At 38.8% G+C, this 23215-nt stretch overlaps 1 protein-coding gene across 1 annotated transcript in view; it reads right to left on the bottom strand.

Annotated features, from left to right (window-relative positions):
* SYNE1 (spectrin repeat containing, nuclear envelope 1) overlaps window positions 1-23215 on the bottom strand; it is a 243482-nt gene that overhangs the window by 28363 nt on the left and 191904 nt on the right. The window contains exons 118-128 of the mRNA XM_010000000.1: window positions 22715-22861; window positions 21499-21653; window positions 21036-21183; window positions 19225-19319; window positions 17288-17522; window positions 16368-16562; window positions 14313-14438; window positions 13250-13405; window positions 11182-11340; window positions 10504-10670; window positions 3231-3393 (exon numbers count right to left, since the gene is read on the bottom strand). Coding sequence (XP_009998302.1) covers window positions 3231-3393; window positions 10504-10670; window positions 11182-11340; window positions 13250-13405; window positions 14313-14438; window positions 16368-16562; window positions 17288-17522; window positions 19225-19319; window positions 21036-21183; window positions 21499-21653; window positions 22715-22861 — 1746 coding nt within the window. The remainder of the gene's footprint in view (window positions 1-3230; window positions 3394-10503; window positions 10671-11181; window positions 11341-13249; window positions 13406-14312; window positions 14439-16367; window positions 16563-17287; window positions 17523-19224; window positions 19320-21035; window positions 21184-21498; window positions 21654-22714; window positions 22862-23215) is intronic.

The following is a 23215-nucleotide window of genomic DNA, read 5'->3' as shown; positions in this document are numbered from 1 at the left end:
ACGAAACCACTCATGCTTCTACAGAATATCACTGCACACTGTAACTGCATGGCAGTCACCACCAGGATACAGCTGAAAGCAGAGATACACCAGTCTCTGTGCTCACACTAGGTCCCACAAGAAGTGGTTCCAACAAAATCTGGGATGCCTGCATAGACTGCTAGTAAAAAAAATCTTGAGTACCTACTTTGCTGATAACACTGTTCAATCCTGCTCAGCAGTTCATTGTCTCAGAAATACCACTCATTAGTGATGCCTGGGTGTTATAAATTATTATTCCTATGTTAATTACACATCGAATATTAAGAAGCAATTATGTGCAGCCATGTAGCAAATCAGTTGGCGAGCCAGCAAAGAATCTGAGAGGGTATGTGGGTTGCAGTCCCACACTCTGCTTAAAAAAGCAAAACGGCACGTTGTACACTTCATAAATTCATTTTCCTCCAAACATTCTGACACTCCTCTTCCCATGCATTTCTTTCTCCAGAGAAAGAACTCTGGAGAGCATTTAACTTGTCTCCAGTGAGGTACCAGAAAGGCATTTTTCCAACAGGAACACACCAGAACAAAAGTCCTCCCCAGTATTGTGCTTCTAGGGCAGCAAAGAGGTCACACAGTAAGCTCACTACCCTGGACTTCAGGAGAGCAGACACTGGTGTCTTCTGGGACCTGACTGGGGGAATGTCATGGGATAAAGCCATGGATAGAAAAGGAGCCCAAGAAAGTTGGTTAATATACAAGGATTATTTCCTCCAAGCTCAGAAGGGATGCATCCCAACAAAAAGAAGTCAGGCAAAAACACCAGGAGGCCTGCATGGATGAACAAAGAGCTTCTGGACACAGATATAAAAGGGAAGCCTACAGAAGTTGGAAGCAAGGACAGGTGGCCTGGGAGGAAGACAGAGAAATTGTCCAAGTAGCCAGGGATCAGGTTAGGAAAGCTAGAGCCCAGAAAATTAAATCTGGCCAGGGAAATCAAGGGCAACAGGAAAAGCTTCTGTAGGTATACTGGTGATAATAGGAAATCTAGGGAAAATGTAGGCCCTCTCTGGGATGAAACAGGAAACCTGGTTAACTAGGATATGGAGAAAGCTGAGGTACTCAATGGCTTTTTTGCCTCAGTCTTCACTGGCAGGGGCTCAAGCCACACAGCCTAAGTCACAGAAGGCAAAGAAAGGAACTGAGAGAAAAAAGAACCCCTCATGGTAGGGGTAGATTAGGTTTTACCCATAAGGGCCTAAGACCTAAGGAACCCGAAGCTGCCAAGTCCATGGGACCTGATGAGATAGATTCACAAGTCCTGAGGGAACTGGTGGATGAAGTAGCTAAGCTGCTTTAGTCATATTTAAGAAGTCATGGCAGTCAAGCGACATTCCTACTGAGTGGGAAATGAGAAACATAACCCTCATTTTAAAAAGGGAAAAAAAAAGACAACCTGGGAAACTACAAGCCAATCAGTCTCACCTCTGTGCCCAGTAAGGTCATGGAGCAGATCATCTTTGAACCTAGTATGATAAGGCACATGGACAATAAGGAGGTGATTGGTTACAGCCAACACAGCTTCACTAAAGGCAGATTGTGTCTGCCAAATTTGGTAGCCTTCTATGACAGGCTACAGCATTGGTGGATGGGGGAAAAGCAACTGATGACATCTACCTAGACTTGTGCAAAACATTTTACACTGTTCCACACAACATCCTTGTCTCTAAATCGTAGAGACATGGACTTGACAGACGAATCACTCACTGGATAAGGAATTGGCTGGATGGTCACACTTAAAGAGTTGTGGTCAATGGCTCAATGTTCAAATGGAGACCAGTGAGGAGTGACATTCTCCAAGGGTAGGTACTTGGATTGGTGCTGTTTAATATCTTTGTTTGTGACATGGATGGTGGTATTGAATGCATACTCAGCAAGTTTGCTGACAACATTAAGCTGTGTGGGTTGGTCAACATGCTGGAGGGAGGGGAGACCATCCAGAGGGACCTTAACAGTCTTGAGAGGTGGGCCTGTGAAAACTGCATGAAGTTTACAAAAGGTCAAGTGAAGGCTCCTGCACCTGGCTTGGGGCAATTCCATTCACAAATGCAGGCTGGGAGGAGAATGAGAACAGCACTGAGGAAAAGGACCTGGAGGTGCTGGTTAATGGGAAGCTCAACATGAGTTGGCAATGTGCACTTGCAGCCCAGAAAGCCACCTGTGTCCTGGGCTGCATCAAAAGAAGCATGGCCAGCATGTCAAGGGAGGGGATCTTCCCCCTTACTCTCCTTCTGTCATCATGAGACCCCACCTAGAGTAATGTGTCGAGTTCTGGAGCTCCCAACATAAGAAGGACATGGAGGTGTTGGAGCAGGTCCAGAGAAGGGCCACAAGGATGATCTGAGGGCTGGAGCACCTCTCCTATGAAGACAAGCTGAGAGATTTGGGGTTGTTCATCCTGGAGAAGGCTCTGGGGAGGTACAGCGGCCTTCCAGTAACTGAAAGGGACCTACAGGAAAGCTGGGGAGGGACTTTTTAAAAAGCTATGCAGTGATAGGATGAGGGGGAATGGTCTTAAGCTGAATGAGGGTAGATTTAGATGAGATATTAGGAATAAGTTCTTTACACTGAGCATGATGAGAGACTTGAACAGGTTGCCCAGAGAAGCTGCAGATGCCCCCTCCCTGGAAGTGTTCAGTGCCACAGTGGACGGGGCTTTGAGCAACCTGTTCTAGTGACTGGTATCCTTGCCCTAAGGTCCCTTGCAACACTAACCATTCTATGATTCTATGATTTTAACTTCCCAGGTATTGCTCATGCATCTTTGCGTGATTCTCAAACAAGCTGCAAAAGAAAATTGAGTTAGAAAGGCAGATAAAAAATAGCTATTTTCAAGCATGTGCAAAATTTGCAAGGTCTAATAGGTGTCAGTTTTGCCTCTGGGAGCAGAGAATTCAAACAAACAGAAACCACAAACCTCAAAGGAAAAATAACTACAATAACTCATTCAGGTTACATCTCTTGGTGCCTCCTTACCTTTCTAGGAAAGGTCAACCAGCTCCTGGTGGATTCGATGTCAAAGCCAGCAGAAGGCTCTATAAGTGACACAGTAAAGTACCACTTGTCTTGATATTTAAACACTTCTTTGCCTCATGCCCCCTCAGCACTGAGCTGGGTATGGGCAGCCCAATGACACTCTGCTTTGTTTCTTCCCAAGTTATGGTGCACCTAGTAAGTGTATTGAATTTTACCTGCTGTTGATTTAGCTTCCTTTGTATCTCCTCAGAATCACAAGTTTCATAGATGATAGGTTTAGACAGCTCTGACTCAATGTGGGCAAGCCAAGATCTTAGGCTACTCATGTTTTTATCCAGCTGCTGCACTGCAACAAGTGTCTCCTTCAACTTCTTTATCCTGTAAAGAAAAAGAAACAGCACTGTAAGTACACCCTGAAGGAGAATTTCCACAGTCTGCAATTCACGAAACTTTCATAGAAACTCAAGTGAGATAGTAAGTTCTATTCTAATGTCTTCCTTCATTACGTAACAGAAGTATATTAAATGTGCGAATAGTCCCACATTTATAGGTTCCACTTAACAAAAACTAAGAGATTACTAATGCCAGACAACATTTTAAAAGCTTCTGTATCTTTATCAGTTGAGTTAAATGTTTGCTAAGAATGGAAAACTTTTTTTTAAGGGACACACATACGCCAAAGCCCCAAAACAATCTAAGTAATCTAGTTGTGTGTTTGACAACAGATGACAAAAGTTCTTCTCAGACTACAAATAATTTATCCCTTTAACCAGTACTTGTGGTGGAGCGCACTGAGTGAAAGATCTTTTTCACCTGGTGATTTCTAAACATTAAACTACATATCATGTAGTGGTTTGAGTTGGAAAGTGCCTTTAAAGATCATCTAGTTCAACCCCCTGTGCAACGATAAGGGACATCTTCAATCTACCACTTCCCTTGGGAGACTATTCCAATGTTTGATTGTCCTCATGGTGAGAAATTTACCTCTTGCATCCAACTGGAATCTCCCCAGGGGCAACTTGTGCCTGTTACGACTTGTCTTTTCCATGTGATTCCTTGTAAATAGGGAGTTTCCTACTTCTTGGTAGGTACCCTTTCAGTACTAGAATGAGGTAATAAGGTCTCCTCAAAGCCTTCTTTTCTCAAGGCTGAGTAAACCCAGTTTTCTCAGCTTCTCCTCATATGGCAGGTCCTCCAGTCCTCTGGCCATTCTTGTGGCCCTTCTCTGAACCCTCTCCAGCCTGTGTGCATTCTGAACTGTGCTCCTGGGTTATGTGTTCCCAGGTGCAAGACCTTACACTTCTCTCCATTGAACTTCTTAAGGTTCCTGCTAGCCCACTCCTCCAGTTTGTCTAGGTCATCCTGGAGGGTGGTTCTCCCTTCTTCAGTGTCAGTCTCTCCAATCATCTTGGTGATGTCAGCAAATGTCATCATGGTGCTCTTGATCCCAACATCCAGGTCACTTAGTAAGATGTTAAACAGCATTGGGCCCAATATGGATCCCTGGGGAATCCCACTTGTGATTGGCTGTCAGTTTGAGAAGGAACTATTTACTGTCACCCTTTGGGTATGGCCTGCCATTTCCCCACCCACCACACAGTAATGAGTTGGTTTCTCTAGGAGGAGGCCCCTTTTATGCTTCTACTCCCTTTTATGCTTCTATTGCTCTTCCACTTAAGTATTTCAGAATCAGAAAACTTTTAGAGATTAGTGGAGCTGGGAATAGACTGACTGAATTGTGTTGAAAAACACAAGATAGCCAGAATCATCAAATGAACAGAAAGTCACCTGACTATCCCATGATTCAAACAGAATAATTGACATTTTTTCCAGAATACTAGCCAGCAAATTTATCAAGTATTTCCACATTTAAAGTAGTAATTGCAGCTGACCATTAAGAGTCAAATATGGCTGTCCTTTTCTTGCCAGAGAAATGCAGAGATCTTGATGTCAACTTAAAAAATTTAAATATTTTAAATTTTTGTCTCTTTCTAGCTCTTTCTTTCTTTAGATTGCAAATGGTCAAACTGTGGCTCTTCAGCACCAAAAATACTTAAGAACAGTTTTAATGCATTTTTTTTGCCATAGTCTTATGACCAGCAGCTGCAGGGTTGTGATCTGAAAAAGAATCCTGGCAAATGGAAAAAAATCTTGGTAATCGGAAAATCTGGCGATGAAATGACCAAAGTCAACACAGTCCTGCTGACAGGCTGCCCCAGTGTCCATGTTCAGGTTATCCTGAAACACTGTGTGTTTAGCCTTGGAGAGATACCAGAACAACCAATGTCTGGGGGCACCACCTCCTCCTCACCTATGGCTGTACACACAGTGTTTTGTTTGTTTGAACCAATTGAAACTTGCTCATAGAGATGGGCAAGAAGGTTGTTTATTACTCTTCCAGAACTCACATACAGATTTCAGTCTCTGACACTAATTAAGAGGAGTGAAATCCTGCCCATTCTCTGCTTAGATTTTCAAGACTGGATGCTGCTGATCCTTTGCAGGCATGCTGGAGTGACAAAGGGAAAAATGAGTCATGTCAGCCCTGTGCAGAAGCAATGTCACTCTACTATTTGCAAACCTAAACTACAGACCAGGCTCTTCTTGTTTGCAACTGCAGAGTAACCTAACTTCTGTAATGGATTTTATTTACATTTTGCCTGCAACAACTGACAAAGGGCCTGTAATTTAGAAAGTGCTCCCTTTGCCTCAAGCAGACTGCATAGGAAAACATCCCTGCCAGCACAACAAACAACTCTGGCCCAAGTTGAGCTATTTTCAGTCACATGACCTAAGTTACTCAAGAAAAATAAAAAAGTGTATAAAAAATATTAAAAGAACACTCCAACTAAACAAAAAAACTACTGCTAAATCCTCCCTCTTGCTGAACTGTTGCAACTCCTTGCAGCTAAATTCCAGAAGTTTAAAAAGAAAAAAAAAAAAAAAAAAAGGATATCTCTCTTCCCATCTGCTGCTACATTTACTATTAACACTGTTCTTTTTTTGTACTGAGTATAACATGACAGGTTCCTTGCCCATGGTACAAATAGAAGCAAATAAACAAATGCTTCTTGGAGTAGGCTCGGCTTCTTCTCTTTTTTTTTTTTTTTTGACTGAACTGCAAAACAGTGTTGTGCCTTTAGCTGTTTTGAAAACCTATCTGCAAACAAATAAAAGATGCAATCTATCCTGCCTAAAAGTTTTCCTTCTGAATTTCAGCAGGCAAGATGCCTAAGCTCTTCATCTCACTGAATACTGTGCCTATGTGTGAATAATTACATAATGTGTGTGTAACAGAATAATCTCTCTGTCTTAAAAATATAACAGCTCAAAATCCTCTTTCCACACTAATGGGGGGACCTAAGAGCTAACAAAACTAAAATCTCTGATTAGAGACACAAAGGTCAAATTATAAACCATTCCAAGTATGTGGCATCTCTAGCCAACTATAATTTTGATCTTTTGAGATTTCATTTACAAGATTAAGTTTAAACAGTTAATTATTCAAATGATAATCTCATGCTTTTGATTCAGCACTATGCATGTTACTGAGAGACTTGAGATAACTCCTCTCCTTGATAATGAAGATTCAGCATTGAAATCAATGGGTCAGACCCATGATACAGTTGTTTTAATGATTATTTTTTATATAACACGCAGAGTCTTGCTGCATATCACAAATGTTTGAAACTCTCAAAGAAAATACTACAGAGTTAAATTGGGTTGTTTTTTTTTTTACAGTTTGCTGACAAAAATTAATCTGAAAATTTGAATGGGTTTATGGTGCTTATGCTTCCATGTTCCTTTTACTGTACCTCAGTTTCCCCAATAAAATAATAACTTTCAAATGTCTATTTTATATTAAGGCAGTGGGAGAAGAACCAGGAGCTGAAATTTAGCACAAACACCTTTAATTCAACTAGTCCTAAATTAGATAGCCTTAGATTCCACTTAAACCTAAAGAGGAACAAACCTGTAGATACATAACAATGCATCATATAGAATTCATAGCTACTGCATTAGTCATTTAGACAGCTGGTTACTAATATTAAACTGAAAAAGCAACACGAAAAAGTCAGTAAGAGCACATTAACTAAGTCTGTACAAAGCCAGCACAAAGCAGTAAAGTTTGGGTTTTTAAAACTCTACTCAGAACTAGAGAGAAATTTTCAAGAAACACTCACTATATAAGTAAATGAAAAATATTACACTATTAAAATAAGTTTTAAAAAATCAGTTTAAAAATAATATTTTCATTAGTAAAAAAGATTTCTTGTCCAAACTACAGCACTACTGCATATCAGGACACTACTATCACTGGTTATACTTGCTCTTCAGATTAGTTTCCCCTTTCACAGATTGAATTTCTAGAACTCTGAACAACAGCAACACTTCTAGAAAAGATAACGTGAAGAGGGAAAAGGACAAGCCGAATCAATAATCCAATATTATATAGGTTGAGTTCAAATATAACATACAGGTAGAAAATAGACATTAATGCGTAAGGCTTCAATAAGTTAAGTCTGAAATACATTCTTTACAGCCTCTCTCCTTCTCTGCCTTTGCTTGTGGCCATGCCCCTTTGATGACATGAACACTGGAGCAGACAAATACAAAGTCTGCTCTCTCTCATGTGCATACATGCTCTTGTATTTAAAAGCAGCAGTAAAACCAGTCTACAGCTTCTTTCAGACAGCTAAGAGATTTTACTAGTTCTAAGTCTGGATCAGTAACCAATACATATTCTGGAAGCCAAAAGTACTAGCTGTAAAACAAAGTCTGCTGTTAGCACTGTCACCTATTTTTAAACTGAGCACAAAACAGTAATTTCTAGCTAAGGTAGTGATTTCTACATATCAGTATTTCAATTGAGTTTCCAAGCAAGCCAAGACTTCAGAAAGAGCTGTATCAATCAAAATGAAACAAAAATTGCTGCCTGCCTTGTGATATCACAATTACAGTCTGGGAGATCTGAATCCACACTGCCGTCCTCCGCCATCCTCACAGCATGCAAGTCCTCTGCCACCACCATGAAGTTTTCCAGCATTAAAAAGAAGAACTTCCACTCCAAAAGCCTGCAAACACTGTGCTTTGGGTGGGGGGAGGAGGGGGGGCACACTTCTCTTTGCTGGTGAGTACTGTACAGAAAATGCTGCAAGCCAAACAAATGTTAGCAGCCGTTGCTTGATAACATGAGACTGAATGGTGACAAGTGGTCATGCTTCTAAATAAAACTTGCATTCATCAACATGTGCCATACTTGATCTCAAGGAATGTGGACTGTGAGTGCTAGGGGCAGGGATGAAAACACACACAAGAAAACCTTCTATGCAAAGCCTGAGCAGTTGCAGCAATGGCACTGATTCCTGGCTGTAAACATCTGCAACATTTTTTGTACCAGGCTGACATATCAGAAAAATTAATCTGAAAGGATGAACATGTTCTGGAAAGACAGAAACAGAAGTCTCTGATGCAGAGACACAGCTATCTTTCTTTCTGTGGCTGTTTATTCTGCAGTTACAGACCTCCTTGGAATGGAGAGTCAATTAAAAATAAATAAATAAAAATAATAAAAAAAAAGGTAAGAATACAGAATGTGAGAAAGGGAGAGAGAGACAGAGAGGGGCAGAGAAACACACACACACACAGAGACAGAGAGAGAGAGACAGAGAGGCAGACTTATAGGTGAATGGAGAAATTCCACCGCACAGCAGAAAATCAGCAGGTGAAGCCTCAGACTAGATGTTACTGAAGCATTTTCAAAGAACACTTGATTTGTTTGCAGATGTAGGAACTAAGCAACTAAGAGACATCCTCCAGGCAAAGGATGACTGTAGCTTTGCAGAAAAGCATGCAGGCTCTAGTAATTTATTAATGCTGTCAGGAAACCAGAACATGAAAAGATGTGTTCTATTCTCAACACCAGAACAATTAATCTACATTTACTAGCTAAGTGCAGCCAACATAATGTATGATCCATTCCAAACTCCAAACTATAACAACATATTCTAAAGACCCTCTGGAGCCTTCTAAAAATTATCTTTGGGGATGAAAAAATCCCTTTTGTCCAGTTGGATCAGACATCAATTTCAAGTACTTTGTACACACATTAATCAACAACTTGGGCTTAACTGCTATCAGCCTAAGATACAGCTGAACTAGCAAAATTTTCACAACCTAGCATCAAATCTCTCCACCATTTACTTCCCAGCTGCAGCAATTCAAGTTCAAACTTTGCAGCTTTTTTTCACTTCACTAAGCACTGGAATGGAAAGAATATGTTTCATTGCATATCATAGTACCAAGCGAGCTAGTTGAGAAGGTGAAGTTGAAATGAACTGAAAATAGACGTAAATAAATATTTAACATAAATTACTTCAGAACTAGGACTTGACACCCTGCTTCAAGGTAACAGAATGAGAAAATGTAAGTGTATAATATTGCAGTTTATATCTCCCCACTCCAAGAACGACACAGAATCCTGAACCTCACCTGTCCCTATAGCGGTCAGTAACCTCTAATCCTGAATAGACAAGATAGTCTTTTAAAGATGAGTTTCACAGTTTCTAAATGCAATTGCTTTCACTAGAAAGATGCTGAAAGTATTATTTGAACATTTGTCTGAGTAGGTGTTATAAAAGACAAACAAAAATACAGCAAATACACTTCATGTTCAACAACTAGTGAGGTATCACATCCTCTGAAACTAGTAGGCTCCTAGACTGTAATGCATCACTTCCTGACTTAATTGTTCTGTCAGAAATATACCATGTTCATTACTTTAAAATGAACCACCATTAAAGGAGCTAGAGCCACCAGAATACTTCTGTTTACATAAAATGTACTGCTCCCATGCAAACAGATTTCAGAGTGTGAATGCAGGAAAATCATATGAAAAAAAATGGACATAAAAAGACAACAAAAGTAAACAAACCCTTTTACTTCTACAATGACTACAATGTTACTAATTCATGTGTCATCACATAATTGCAAAATATAAAGTATATGTACACTTGATGAAGTGCAAATTTGTGACAAAATTATTGTTGGTAAAGGACGAGAGCCTGTAGCACAACTCTACAGAAAGTATTCAAATAAATAAACTATTTTCTTCACATTTTGAATCCTGCATTTCTGCAATTTATGAAAATTGTTGTTATATTTTTTTGACCTTGAGTACAAAGAATCTTTAAGCCAAATGTGCACAGGTCTACTTGCAGTTTTTCATCAGTGAAAAAATAATCTGACTGCAACCGAACCTACATTGTTCTAGCAGATAATGTTTCAAATTGACTCTTCTGGAAGAGATTATATCAGATACTGTAAAGCAAAACAGGAAGGTGAATTTCACAGAAATGTGTTGATGGTTAAGAATAAACTAATTTCACAGTTAATGATTAAAAGACAGACAATAAAAAGATTTTAAATTAATGACATCCACCATATTAATTTGTCTCACATAGCACTTAGAAACACAACAACTGTTACCTGGCTGCAATAAGATCTAGAAGATGTTGCCACCTGTCATTGATCTTTCCAAGTTTGTACTCAATTTCTAATGCCTTACTCTCATGGCTGGCTTTCGCAAGTCGCTCTCCCATTTGCTGGAGCTGGATTTTGTTCTGCTGGGCAACAGCAATTTCCTCTTGATAATCCTGGGCAGAAAAGAGAGATCAGAAGTCAGGGTACTTATTCTGAGTATACCCTGCTCTGCACTACTAAAGGAACCATACAAAAATACAAGCCATTGTTTTGGTGATTGATACAGTGGAGAGACAACATCTTAACTAACAGGTGCATAACCACAAACAACTTTATCCAAAAAATGAAAAAAAAAACCCACAACAAACAAAGAACCCAAAATGCAATGCCTTCTATAAATACATCTCCTACAGTTAATTACAGGCAATTCTGACTGAACATTTAGCAAAGCATTCAGATGCCTTTGACTTGGCGCTCACTAAGTTTTTTGGTATCCTGGGAGGTCCTACCTCAAGACAGACAGGAAAATGCTGCATAGCGAGAGAACACAGACAGTCTTACTGTAATTTATAAACATCAGTGTAAGGTCAAACATCTTTTTCAGTTAATTCAGTATCCTGTTTGCAACACAAAATAAGTAAGCCGTTAAGAACAATATGTAAGCATACATGTACTGCACTATACCTTTTTAAGTTTCTCAATCATTTCTTCTATGAGGATGTCTCCATTTTGAGAAACCTTACTTTCCATTTGCGTCAGCCACTCACAGAGCTCCTTGTTCTTCTCACTGAAGACAGCCCACTCATTCAGTCTCTCACTAACTTGTTGTCGACGTAATGAGAGCTTAAAACATTTGCAGAGAGTAAATAAACACAAAACAGCAAATGGATTTAAGAGATGCTCAAAACACTTTGTGGCTCAGCGTGAACTCCTCTCCTCCTACAACAGTGTTCCAGCCACTTGCTATTGAAACAAACTGGAGTTGTACTGCAAAAACTTTCTGTGACTCTCTGAGTTTAGAGGTGTTAATCTCGGGTTTCCTGTTAGCTACATCTTTTGCATAGAGAAACACATTCAAGCATTATGCACAGTAGCCTGTCAATATCTTGTTTTATAATGTCTCTAACCCAAAGGTGTCATTAGAAGACAAAAATTAAACTTTCTTACTATTTTTGCTCACTTATAAAATGTTACAAAGTAGATTGATAGTTTTGTTTTAGTCCAAGAGATAAAAAAAAAATGGAAGATGTAAATGCTTGACCCGAAACCAACAAATAGATATATACATAGCACAGGCCAAATGACTATGTAATTTGCGCATGATTTGTTAGTACAAAGCTACATCAAAGACATGCTGCATTTTGTAGAAGTAATTTTCTGCTTGAGTCCCAATACACTCATTTCACAGATTACTATTTCTCCTGAATAGGCACAACACCCTGTGAGATTCCAAAGGACTGAGGTGTGTCCTGATAGGGAAAAATAGACATAAAACATCAAAGAGGCAAATGCCATAGTTAAGAAAAACATTGCTATGTTTAAAAAATTGCTATAGCAGTGGTACCATTTCAGATTGTGAATAGTAACAGACAAAGATGGATGTTGAAATAAAAATAGCAGCAGAGAGTGAGCAACAAAGTCATCTCTCCAGTTTCAGACATTTGCACAACTACTTGCTTCTTCCCCATTGTAATCTGCATTGTTTCTAACTTGACATCAGCATTTCAGTTGAGAAGATGAAGATTGCATCTGCTCTTTCATAAACAAAAGTGATGTCCTCTTTAACTACTGTGTTAGGTTTAAAAGGGGCATACACATGATCTTGCATTTCCTTTTTGCGGTTCTAAACCTGGTGGCAGCTTTCCGGACATAAGCTACAGTTGAACAAAGTACCAGGTTACATCCTGTAACATTCAGTATGCACAAAACTAATAAAACTCCTTTGCTTGGCTCACTTCTTTACCATAAACATGTATTCAGTGAGTATAGTTTAGGTGTATCTAAATTGGCACATTCAAACGCAAGTAACTCATCACAGGTTAACTGTGAATCACCTTTCCTACTTTGGGGGCATTTTTGAAACCTTCACAGGTACCTTACACGATGTAACTGTTTCAAAATTAGCCCTGGTATTTCTGGGCTACAAGCTCAACTAAACCACAGAAATAACATGAGGATAATCCAAAAAGTTGGGTGCGGGAGACTCCACTACCTGGATTTCTAAGTGCAAAATGAAGGCAAGAAACACTAGCAGCATGATGCACCTGAAACTTCAAACAATACTCTTCAGCTCATTTCACAGCCAAGCAAGTCACCCTCAGACTAAGAGAAATGCAAATACCAATGTCTGAAGAAACAGAAACTATCAGCAGAACTGAAAGGTACAAAACAGTAATGTTGAAAGGATATCCTTTCTAATCACAGCTCCTTCACCAAAGCACAGTAGGCTGTATCACCTTACTTTTTTTTCCCATCCAGTCATGCCACGGTTCCACAGCACACTGTGACATTTTTGTTGTTTTTTCAATGCTGCTTTAATATTATTTCACAGCCAAGAGAAAGTTCAAGAGATTGGAAACGCTACTAGTAACAAAAAACACATCAATGGATGGTTTCCCTGATTCAGAAAGACTTCAGGTTTTAATCTGAGTGTGCCTCTGCATCTCCTCTAAAAGTTACCACTTGCATTCCATTTTCCTCCCAACACTTCTATAACCTCCATAACTACATCAGTGCTCAGTACTATACTTGCCTGGTGGCACAGCTCCTCCCACTGTCTGTGCAGAAGCTCTATGCGCTCACTGAGGATTGAGATGTCATCTGCGCTGATAGACATAGACAGGGTCTCCTTCAGCAGAGAGAGGTGTGCAAGGTCATCTGTCCATCCTTCAACTGCATTCTCTAACTCCTTAAAAGGAGTGCATACAGGAAAAAGATCAGTTGAGTAACAAAAAATTGCATGTGTTAATGAAGAACAAATATAAGCATCATTATCCCACTGAATTAGTCGTAGCTTGAGACCCACCATTTCAAGCAGATTGTTTCAGCCATATATGTACCAATTTTTTCAATTATGAGAGAGGTAACTCCCCAGCAGAGAATGACACATCTACCAAGTAGTCACAAACTAATACTGTACTTAAATCTCTCAAATGTTCAGAGGTATTTGAGAATTCCAAGCATTGGTTTGGACTTCTCTGTATTGAAAATATTTTCAAGTTATCATCTATTTCGAAACTGCAAAGAATATAGCATAAAAGTGCTGTCTAAGATACCCTACAGTAATCTTACCTCAAATAAAAAACACTAAAGAAAAGTTTAGATACCAATAGTTTAAATTTGAAGTTGGAATTTCTATAATAAAAGCACACCAGTATTTAGCACTTCTACAGTACTTTTCAGACCCTGTTCTGATCTTGTTTTGATCAGATCTGTATTTACCCAGCAGGATTTGCTTTAAAGTGAGATCACTCAGATATTATCCTGTGCAAATGTTACACGGATAGCTTCTTGTGACAGGGACGCTGACTGGCTTGCATAGTCAGTAATTTGAGGCCTGTTAACAATGGAATAAGTCACTGTGCAAAGGCAAGCAAAGATCACAGAATCACACAGTGATAAGCGTTGGAAGAGACCTCTAAAGATCTAGCCAACCCCTCTGCTAGAGCAGTATCACTTACAGTAGATTACACAGGAACGCATCCAGGCAGGTTTTGAATATCCTGAGAAAAGGAGATTCCACAACCTCTCTGGGCAGCCTGTTCCAGTGCTCTGTTACCCAAAGATGAGACATCAACAGAGAACAAGTGCTGTACCTTGCATCGAATCTGCTCAGTATGCAACTCATCATGGTGTTCTGGCAAAGGCTGAGAAAGCTTTTTTTTGAATGATCTGAGCTTCTCCAGGGAGTCTCCTATGCCCTTTTCGCATTTTTCCCAGTCCTGTATTGTAGGGAAAATGTTTATTAGACTTCAATTCAGATCTGGATTATTCTTGTGTTTATTTGCCTAACTAATCACTAAAGAGTGAAAACTTATTCATAATAATAACTTGCCCTGAACTTAATTAATAACAATATCCCCTGAAATCCCTCTCTAAACAATATTCAGTCTCAAAGCCTGAGTCATGTGTAGAACTGTTTCAAGTTGGGGGTTTTTTTGTGTCTAGGTGTCTGGTAGCAGAAGTACACAAGCCAAAGCCTCCTGTTATTACAATATTGTCTAGATCCAAGACCATCCTTTCAAAAAAGCCTGTTCCTGCAAAAGTTATTTCCCATTTCCTTTCTTGAATGTCTGTATTAAACACATCACTGTTTTCTGACAACAGCTCCATTCAGGGGGGAAAAAAAAAAAAAAAGTACCTCAAATTCAAGTCAGATTAAAGTACCTGCACTATCTCCTCTAATTTATGATTCTAGATCTACACCAGATTTAGCTTTTTTATACTTTCCAAAATTTTCAATGTGCCAAATGCAATCAAACCATACCATTCACCATGTGACAGTATGGTTTTACCTGCCTCACCTGCTTCTTAATAGCCTATTAAAAAGGTATGTAGACAGAAAGATCTCTGTCAACCCATGAAGAATGACAGTTGTGATACCAGAAATTGCAGAACTTGTTTCTCTTAGTATTCTTTTTCAATATATTCTTCTTCTACCACTGCAATTGTATTTCTATTCTATTTTTTTCCAATCTATGCCAGTATTTCATTATCACCTTCAGGACAGAGAATTATAAACAACAGGTCTTGTGGAAAAACCCTCTCATTAGTGTCTTCTTTCTTCTGTCCTTAGTAAGTAATGTGACCTTACATGACATAGTCTGCAACGTTCTTAATGCAATACATACTCTTCTAAAATACACACTTGTGCTTCCCATTTGGTCAGAAGATCACTAAAAGTCATATATTTAAGACCAATATAGCATAATTTAATGAAAGCTCAATATCTATGAGACAATTTAGGCAGTCTGCATTATTATTTCCCTATTACAGCACCTTCAAGCATTAACTTCCATATTTTCATTGTGGCAAAATACCACAGAACCATTAGTCTCCCCGGATAACAGCTTTCATGGTTAAAATTTCCTCACATAGTTCCCCTACTAGAAGCCAAGGTACAGGGAAGAGGACTTGAAAGAGGAAGAAAAATTCACTTATCTGAACTTTTAAAATATAATATTTCATTTTCTTGCACCATGTTGCATCTTACTATTTACAAACACAATTAGTGTCTGTAATTCTATTAGGTCTCTGAAATTATTCTAAAAGCACTTGGCCTATTCTGTTAATATGCACAAGTCCATTTTTCATCACCTCCCTTGAAGAAGAGAAAAAAACAAGCAGTCCAAATTTAGATTCCAGGTCATCACCTTCAGTACTTAAGAGTGAAGTTAGCAGGCATTCTGGACATGGCTTACATCAAAATAAAGTTCAAGGCTCTCCCTTCTGCAACATGGAATTTTATCTAAATTCGCAAATACATAAGACACTGGAACGAAACACAGACTAATATACTATTAGGTAGTTCTTGACATTGGCATATAGAAGGAATCAATAGAGTAAGTATAAAAATTAACCAGCACTGTGCAAAATAAAATACATTTTTGCTGTATGTTGAACACAGGACTGGAATACCCTGAATTGTCAATGTTCTGAAAATATCAGTTAAAATATATCAACTAACATACAAGCCTACTGTAATACTGCTCCTAATTTCAGAGGAGGTGAAATGAAATAAAGAGCTCATGTAGTGTGCATGAAATTCCTGTATTTGTGCTTATCCTTTGGACAATGCTTTTTTTCAACAGAGTTCAACAGTGAGAAACCACAAACTTATTGAAGAAGTACAGAAGAAACAACACACTTACTTTTAGTAGTAAAGCAAGCTGTTTCTTTTGTTGCTCCAGTTGGGTGCTGGCTATCTTCCAGTGGTCCTGAATTTCGGTAAGCTCTGTCTGCAGGGCTGCCTCAGCTCCACTGTCAGCACAGAGCAGCAGTTGCTTCCCAGCTTCCACAGTGAGGATATAACTCCCCTGCTGCCTTAGAAGAACTTTCTCTTTAAGCTGAAAATATTAAGTCTTCTGTCACCTTTGTATTTTTAATCACAATTAGCAATTCACTACAATTCTTTCTCAACCCCATACTTTAATTGATTGCACACCCTGGCATAAACACAAGCTACTGTTCAAGTGCTTTACCTTAACCTTTTCACAATCATGTACTGCAGCAGACCTTGAGAAGATTTCTCCAAGGAGATAAAGACATGAAAGGCTTCTTTCTCCCCATTAGCATCAGTTTCCCAATTGCTCTTAAAGAGCAATAGTTCCCCTATAGCCTATTATGCTTATAAGCTTTATTATTATATATATCTTCCAGCTAAACAGCTTGAAGACACCAACCTGCTAAATAGATACTGTTAACCTCACATGAAGTTGGACACTAGAGGTATCTTTTTGTGCTAGCTAGGATACATTTCTCCAACAGGACATGACTGTGTTTTTCAAGACAGTTTCAGTGTGATGTTAGCTACAAAGCAAAAACAGAAGCAAACAAAGCTCTGTGGAGAGGGCCCAGTAAATTCTCTTGGGCAGGGTTGCCTGCCCTTTAAGTGCAACTTCGTTTCCATCCCACTGCTGCTTCTGAGGCTGAGACCCAAAGACGAAGTAGCATCCAGTACTGCTTTCTGCAAACCAGTCTGAATCTAATACATTTTAAAGAATTTTTGAAATGATTAAGGCTGTAAACAGGTGAGGTATTTTTCCTCTTTCTTCAAACACACTGGACATACCTGTACTTCATCCAGTAGTGCTCTGGCCTGCTGCAGTGGGATAGGAACGTTGCCGAGCCCACTCACAGACTGACAGGATATTTCCACCAGCCACTTGCGCAACTTCTCTGCCATCTCCCTATAGCGCTGCCACTGGTAAATTTGGCTGTCAATGATCCCCCTCCTCTGCTGTGCCCGGCGAATTACTCCTTGCCATTGGTTACTTAGAAGAGTCAGCTTCAGATTAAATTCATCCCTGTTATAAAAAGATAAATAAATAAATAAAAGTACATATTAACCTTCAGACTTTGATCTATTGGCTTAATGAAATAAACTGAAGGGAAAAGGAGTATGTTTTCTGGCTGTCAGTTAGGAAATACTGGGAAAAAAAAGCACCAAAATCCCATGATAGCTGACTGAGAATAAGAACTTCATATTTCATGTACTGGGACAAGCACTGGGCCCCAGTTATTGAGACCTTAAAGAACCCAAGCCTTTAAGGCACAAAACTCTTCTGTGTTTATTTCTGGGGGATGCCAGAAAATACACAGGCTTTGCAGTTTGGCTTAGCCAAGCTCATAGTAAATCTCAGATTTCACAGTTCACCTGCAGATTTACTACTGAGCTCAAAGCAGGCATAAGACATACACAGAATGAAGAAAATTCTCATATTCAAATAAACAGTTTGTCTCATTTTAGGACTGTGATACCCTTAGCAAAGTCAATGCATATGCACAAGTGGGAAGTCTTTCGCTAATTTTTCTTTGATCACAAGCATTTAAAAGAAAATCCCAGAGAGCAATTAATTCCTATTCCATCACATTTAGGATGCAGGTGTTCTTATAAAGCAGAATGGAATCCTCTTGGTAGAGGGAAGTCCCCAGCTAGCATAAATTAAGTGTAACTTACTAAGTCTGTCAGGCTCCTTTAGTAAAACGGATATTTTGAAAGTACATCACAATATGCATATATGTAACATGCTTGGTAACCCAAGACAAATCTTTGTCAGAGAAGAAACCTCAAGGCTGTCATATTCCCAAATGCATTCACACATTCACATACCCCTCAGCATCTTAAAGAACACTGTCATATTAAGAACTGACTAATTAACACCTTAATCTCAGATATAGTAACTTCCATTTCGGAAGAGTACTGGGACAAGCACTGGGCCCCAGTTATTGAGACCTTAAAGAACCCAAGCCTTTAAGGCACAAAACTCTTCTGTGTTTATTTCTGGGGGATGCCAGAAAATACACAGGCTTTGCAGTTTGGCTTAGCCAAGCTCATAGTAAATCTCAGATTTCACAGTTCACCTGCAGATTTACTACTGAGCTCAAAGCAGGCATAAGACATACACAGAATGAAGAAAATTCTCATATTCAAATAAACAGTTTGTCTCATTTTAGGACTGTGATACCCTTAGCAAAGTCAATGCATATGCACAAGTGGGAAGTCTTTCGCTAATTTTTCTTTGATCACAAGCATTTAAAAGAAAATCCCAGAGAGCAATTAATTCCTATTCCATCACATTTAGGATGCAGGTGTTCTTATAAAGCAGAATGGAATCCTCTTGGTAGAGGGAAGTCCCCAGCTAGCATAAATTAAGTGTAACTTACTAAGTCTGTCAGGCTCCTTTAGTAAAACGGATATTTTGAAAGTACATCACAATATGCATATATGTAACATGCTTGGTAACCCAAGACAAATCTTTGTCAGAGAAGAAACCTCAAGGCTGTCATATTCCCAAATGCATTCACACATTCACATACCCCTCAGCATCTTAAAGAACACTGTCATATTAAGAACTGACTAATTAACACCTTAATCTCAGATATAGTAACTTCCATTTTGGAAGAGCACTGTCTGAACACTGACATCTGCTGTCTTCTCTGTTTGGAAGTCCCTTACTAGTCTTTACTTCCCACAACCAGCAGCAGCAATAACACAGGAATGTCTACCTGTCATCCACCTGTCCTTGATCCAGGAGGTGCTGCCCATCAGAGATAATTGAATGCAAAATCTGCTGGCGGCTGAACATCTCTGCCTGGAATAGCTGTTGTACAGGAGACAAGGATGTTAAAACAAGATCTTTCGGTGATAAGTTATTTCTAAGTGAGGTCACTGAGGTGGCTGAGGTCCTCTTTGGCTAAACACCAGCGAAGTTATGAGTAAGCACTGGAAAGCTGATAACAGAGCTGGAGGCATTTCAATATCCATTCTGCAAATGCATGTGTAAACAGATTATGTTCTCATTATCTTAAAAAATAGTAAGCAAAACAATCTGAAAATTCATCTCAAGAAGTTAGATTTGACCCTTTAAGCTGCAGGGAGTGGGAGGAAATTCTTCATTAGTATCAAGGGGCACTGTAATGAACACAGAGTACTGAATACATTTGGATCGCATAAAATGTCGAAAAGCTTTAGGAAAAAAAAAAAGGGGAGGGGGTGTTTATAACATTTACTTAGAATGAACTGCAGTACTTAAAAATCAGATCTTAGTTCTCTAAATTCTGAGAGATTATTTTGAGTTGTAATAAAAAAGCTTCAACAGAATGTCTGAGTAACACTCATCTGAGCTAACTGCTCAGATCAAGGTTTCAGGAGAGAATTAAGCTGAGGACTCAAGACAATTGAATGCAAGAAGATTGCCATTAGCCTCTTTCAAAAAATTATAGCTATGACTGAACTAAACAACAGTAGGAAATTATCCACTTAGATAGTAATGCCTTCTGGACATTTAAATCTCAAAACCCTGAGATGTCTCAATTTACAAGGACATGGTCCATTTAATGTTGGCAGCACTGAGAGGAAATGAAACAGATGACATTTGTGAAAGCAAAGCCATTTAAATGCTAAAGTAAATGTATGTTAAAGCAAGAAAAAGAGTTATGAATTACTTTCAGCTATCAGACATTCATCCAAACACTATTCTTTGAGATGCAAGGCAAGGGAGGGGAAGGACATGACTTGCCCTATGATCTGGCCTGAGTCTATGGGTAGGTCAGATGAAAAAGTTGTGGGAACTGAAACTACTGTGGCCACATGGGAGCTTTGGTCTGAAAATGGACTTGTCTTGTTTGATCTTTACCAGGATTCTTGGCAGTAACAATATGGGTGGAGAAAAAAATGCACATCACTTGCCTTCACTGAAGAATCATAAATGCAAACTCTAGTATAAACTCTGCATCAGGTTTTTTCTGCAGCAAAAGCTGGGCTAGATTTTCATTTGTTACTAACAGACAAATAATTCCAATACACACCAAAGATCAGATCAGTTTGTTCTTGAAGGAAATGTTACTAAATGAATGCCCCATGATGAGTTATTTAACTCAATATTTGACTGAAAAGCCTTCCTTTAACATGCTCTTCAGATGCTATATATGTTGACAATTTAAAAGCAAATAAACAAAATCTGAATAAACTGAAATAACAGAGATTTTTTCCAGATAGGACTGAAGTCAAAGGGCTAAATTGCATGGGGAAAGTTAGGTTTTACTGTTTACTACTCATAGGTATACTGATACATATGTATGTAGACAAATGCAGACAGATACTCAAGTCCTCCCCCAAACTGGGTATTAGTGACATATTTGCATGCTTTTAAGTCTAGATATGCTCAGACAGTGCAAGCAAATGTAATTCAATTGAAGGCTTACTACTGTATTACCCATAAAAGAATGTGCATTCCATAAATAGTAGGTGTTGTAGTTATGTATAAATATGTACATGATGTATACATATATGTATAAATATATACATGATGACTTGCCTCATGTGCCCTTTGTTGCTCTAAAAGGCTCTCGTAGTTTCCTGAAATCTCTGCTGCCAGCTTCTGCTCAGTCTGGACTAATAAATCCATCCAAGTTTCACATTTCTCCAAGAAGGTCTGCTGCTGCAGCATGAAAGACTGCAGCTTACTGAAACAAAGAAAAATGGACTCAGGTAAAGTCTCTGCCTCTCACACACAGTGTTAAGAGCCTTGAAATAACTTTTCCAGCAGAATTCCAAATCAGCTGGGAAGATTTTTCCCACTCAGCTGCCTCATTCAATTTATTTACTCAACACTGAAAAGTAGCAGTCTTCCTCATTTCTAATCTTTACTTAGAAGTACACCAAAGAAAAGGAGATTTGGTTAATGAAGTATCTGAGATGTCTTCTATATTCTGCAAAAGGTATACTTTCTAGCTGTTGTAATGTAAGAAAACTATACAACAATCTTTAACTATCCCTACCTGAATCTCTCCATAGTCTGAGATGAGATCAGAGACCACCGTCTGTTCAGGTTCTGCATCCTTTTGATTTCTTTGTCATTCAGAGGAAGCCTGTAACCCAGCTCATTAAGACGGTCCAAATCTGGTGCCATGCTGCTGAATTTCAACATCTGACTCTGCAACAAACAATAAACGTGGTAACTAGGAAGTTCAGTAATTACTCTTACAGATGGAAAAATTAAGAACTAGCACTCGGTTAGATTTGGAATGGCCTTGGTTGCCACCAACAAGCAAGCTATCCCTGTACCAGGGAAAAATGGCATTTCCAGCGTTCAGCTTCTAGACCTCCACAGGAGAAGACTTAAGATTCATGTTTAAATGTCCACAAAGAAGTAAACTCAAATTGCACTGAATTATTTTGCTGAATTGGGCTTTTACCACTCAGAGCTGCAAAAGTTCACTACTGTTTTAAGCCATCTCTTCATATTGTGAAAAAGTTAGTATTGTCCTTTTTTTCTTAGCTTGAATGCTAGGCTGGAAAATTCCCACTGAAATAATTCAACTTTTTAACTTTTATTTTTATTTTGTTTTGCAGCACAGAAATACTCAATTCACTGCATTAGGAAAATGTCCTGTTCTTCAGCATGACCAAAGTAGAATTGTGTGTAAAGTTAATATCAACTGAAAAATAATAGATTAAAATGACAAAAGCAGCCTAGATACCAAAGTTTGTCAACTTCCTATCAGAGCCTCTGAAAGAAGAATGAAAAAAAGAAGACCCACAAAAACAAAGTGTGAAAGAGTTCAAAGGAAGATCACACAGCACACAGCATGGATGTTTTTTCAGGATATCAAGATACCCAAAATGAATAGATGAATTCATCCCTAAGCTAAACACCATTGTGACAGGAATTGAATAAATACAAAAAAAGCCAAGAGAAAATAAGATGAAGGGAATCTCCAAAAACAAATTTCCATTCCCATTTTAATTTGATATTATTTCATGCTAAAGGGTTTGCCTGTCCTTTTCTTCTTTACCCAGGGGCAGAGTAACATAGATAATCACTCCCTGACTGCCATAAAACTTCTAAATTCTCAGTCTTACACTTTTCATGAATGACAGTCCTTCAATATGCATATAGAATGCATGTATGGTAATTGTGCATACCCTGGGCTACAAACATTCAGGCTTACAGAAAAAAAATAAAAATCAATGCTTTTTGAATTTATCAGTCACCTTGAGTTCCTCCATTCTACTCTGTATTGATGAGAGATCAGTTGAGTGATTGGGATCCTGCCCTTTCAATATTTCTTCTGCTTCTGTTATCCAGGCCTCAAGGACTTGTAGGTTCTTGGCAAAGGTTTGATAGTCCAGCACTCCAGCCTTGAACAGAAAAGGACCCACAGTTTAGGAATTTCAGGAACCTACCATCCATACTGACATTACACTCCCCGTTATTCTCATTTTAGGTCTGCAAACAGCTATATAGGCTAGGAGTAATTCTAACTGCTGCTTTGCTCACAGACTGTGGAATTACTGTGGGTTTTTTTTAGGTTAGAAGAGATGATTTTTGATCATAGCAATAAGGCAACACAACAATAAGACAAAGGAACATAAATATCTCCTTGTCTTGAAATAGATAACCTTCTCTAGTTTCCCTTTATGAAAATCACACTTTAATATACTGACAGCAGAGAGAACTGCCAGTTGCTATTATTGCAATTTAAAATTAAAAAC

This window comes from Chaetura pelagica, unplaced genomic scaffold (assembly GCF_000747805.2).
Source record: "Chaetura pelagica isolate M959 unplaced genomic scaffold, ChaPel_1.0 scaffold135, whole genome shotgun sequence".
In the NCBI taxonomy this organism is placed as follows: domain Eukaryota; kingdom Metazoa; phylum Chordata; class Aves; order Apodiformes; family Apodidae; genus Chaetura; species Chaetura pelagica.
This window is presented reverse-complemented; position numbering and strand designations above follow the sequence as displayed.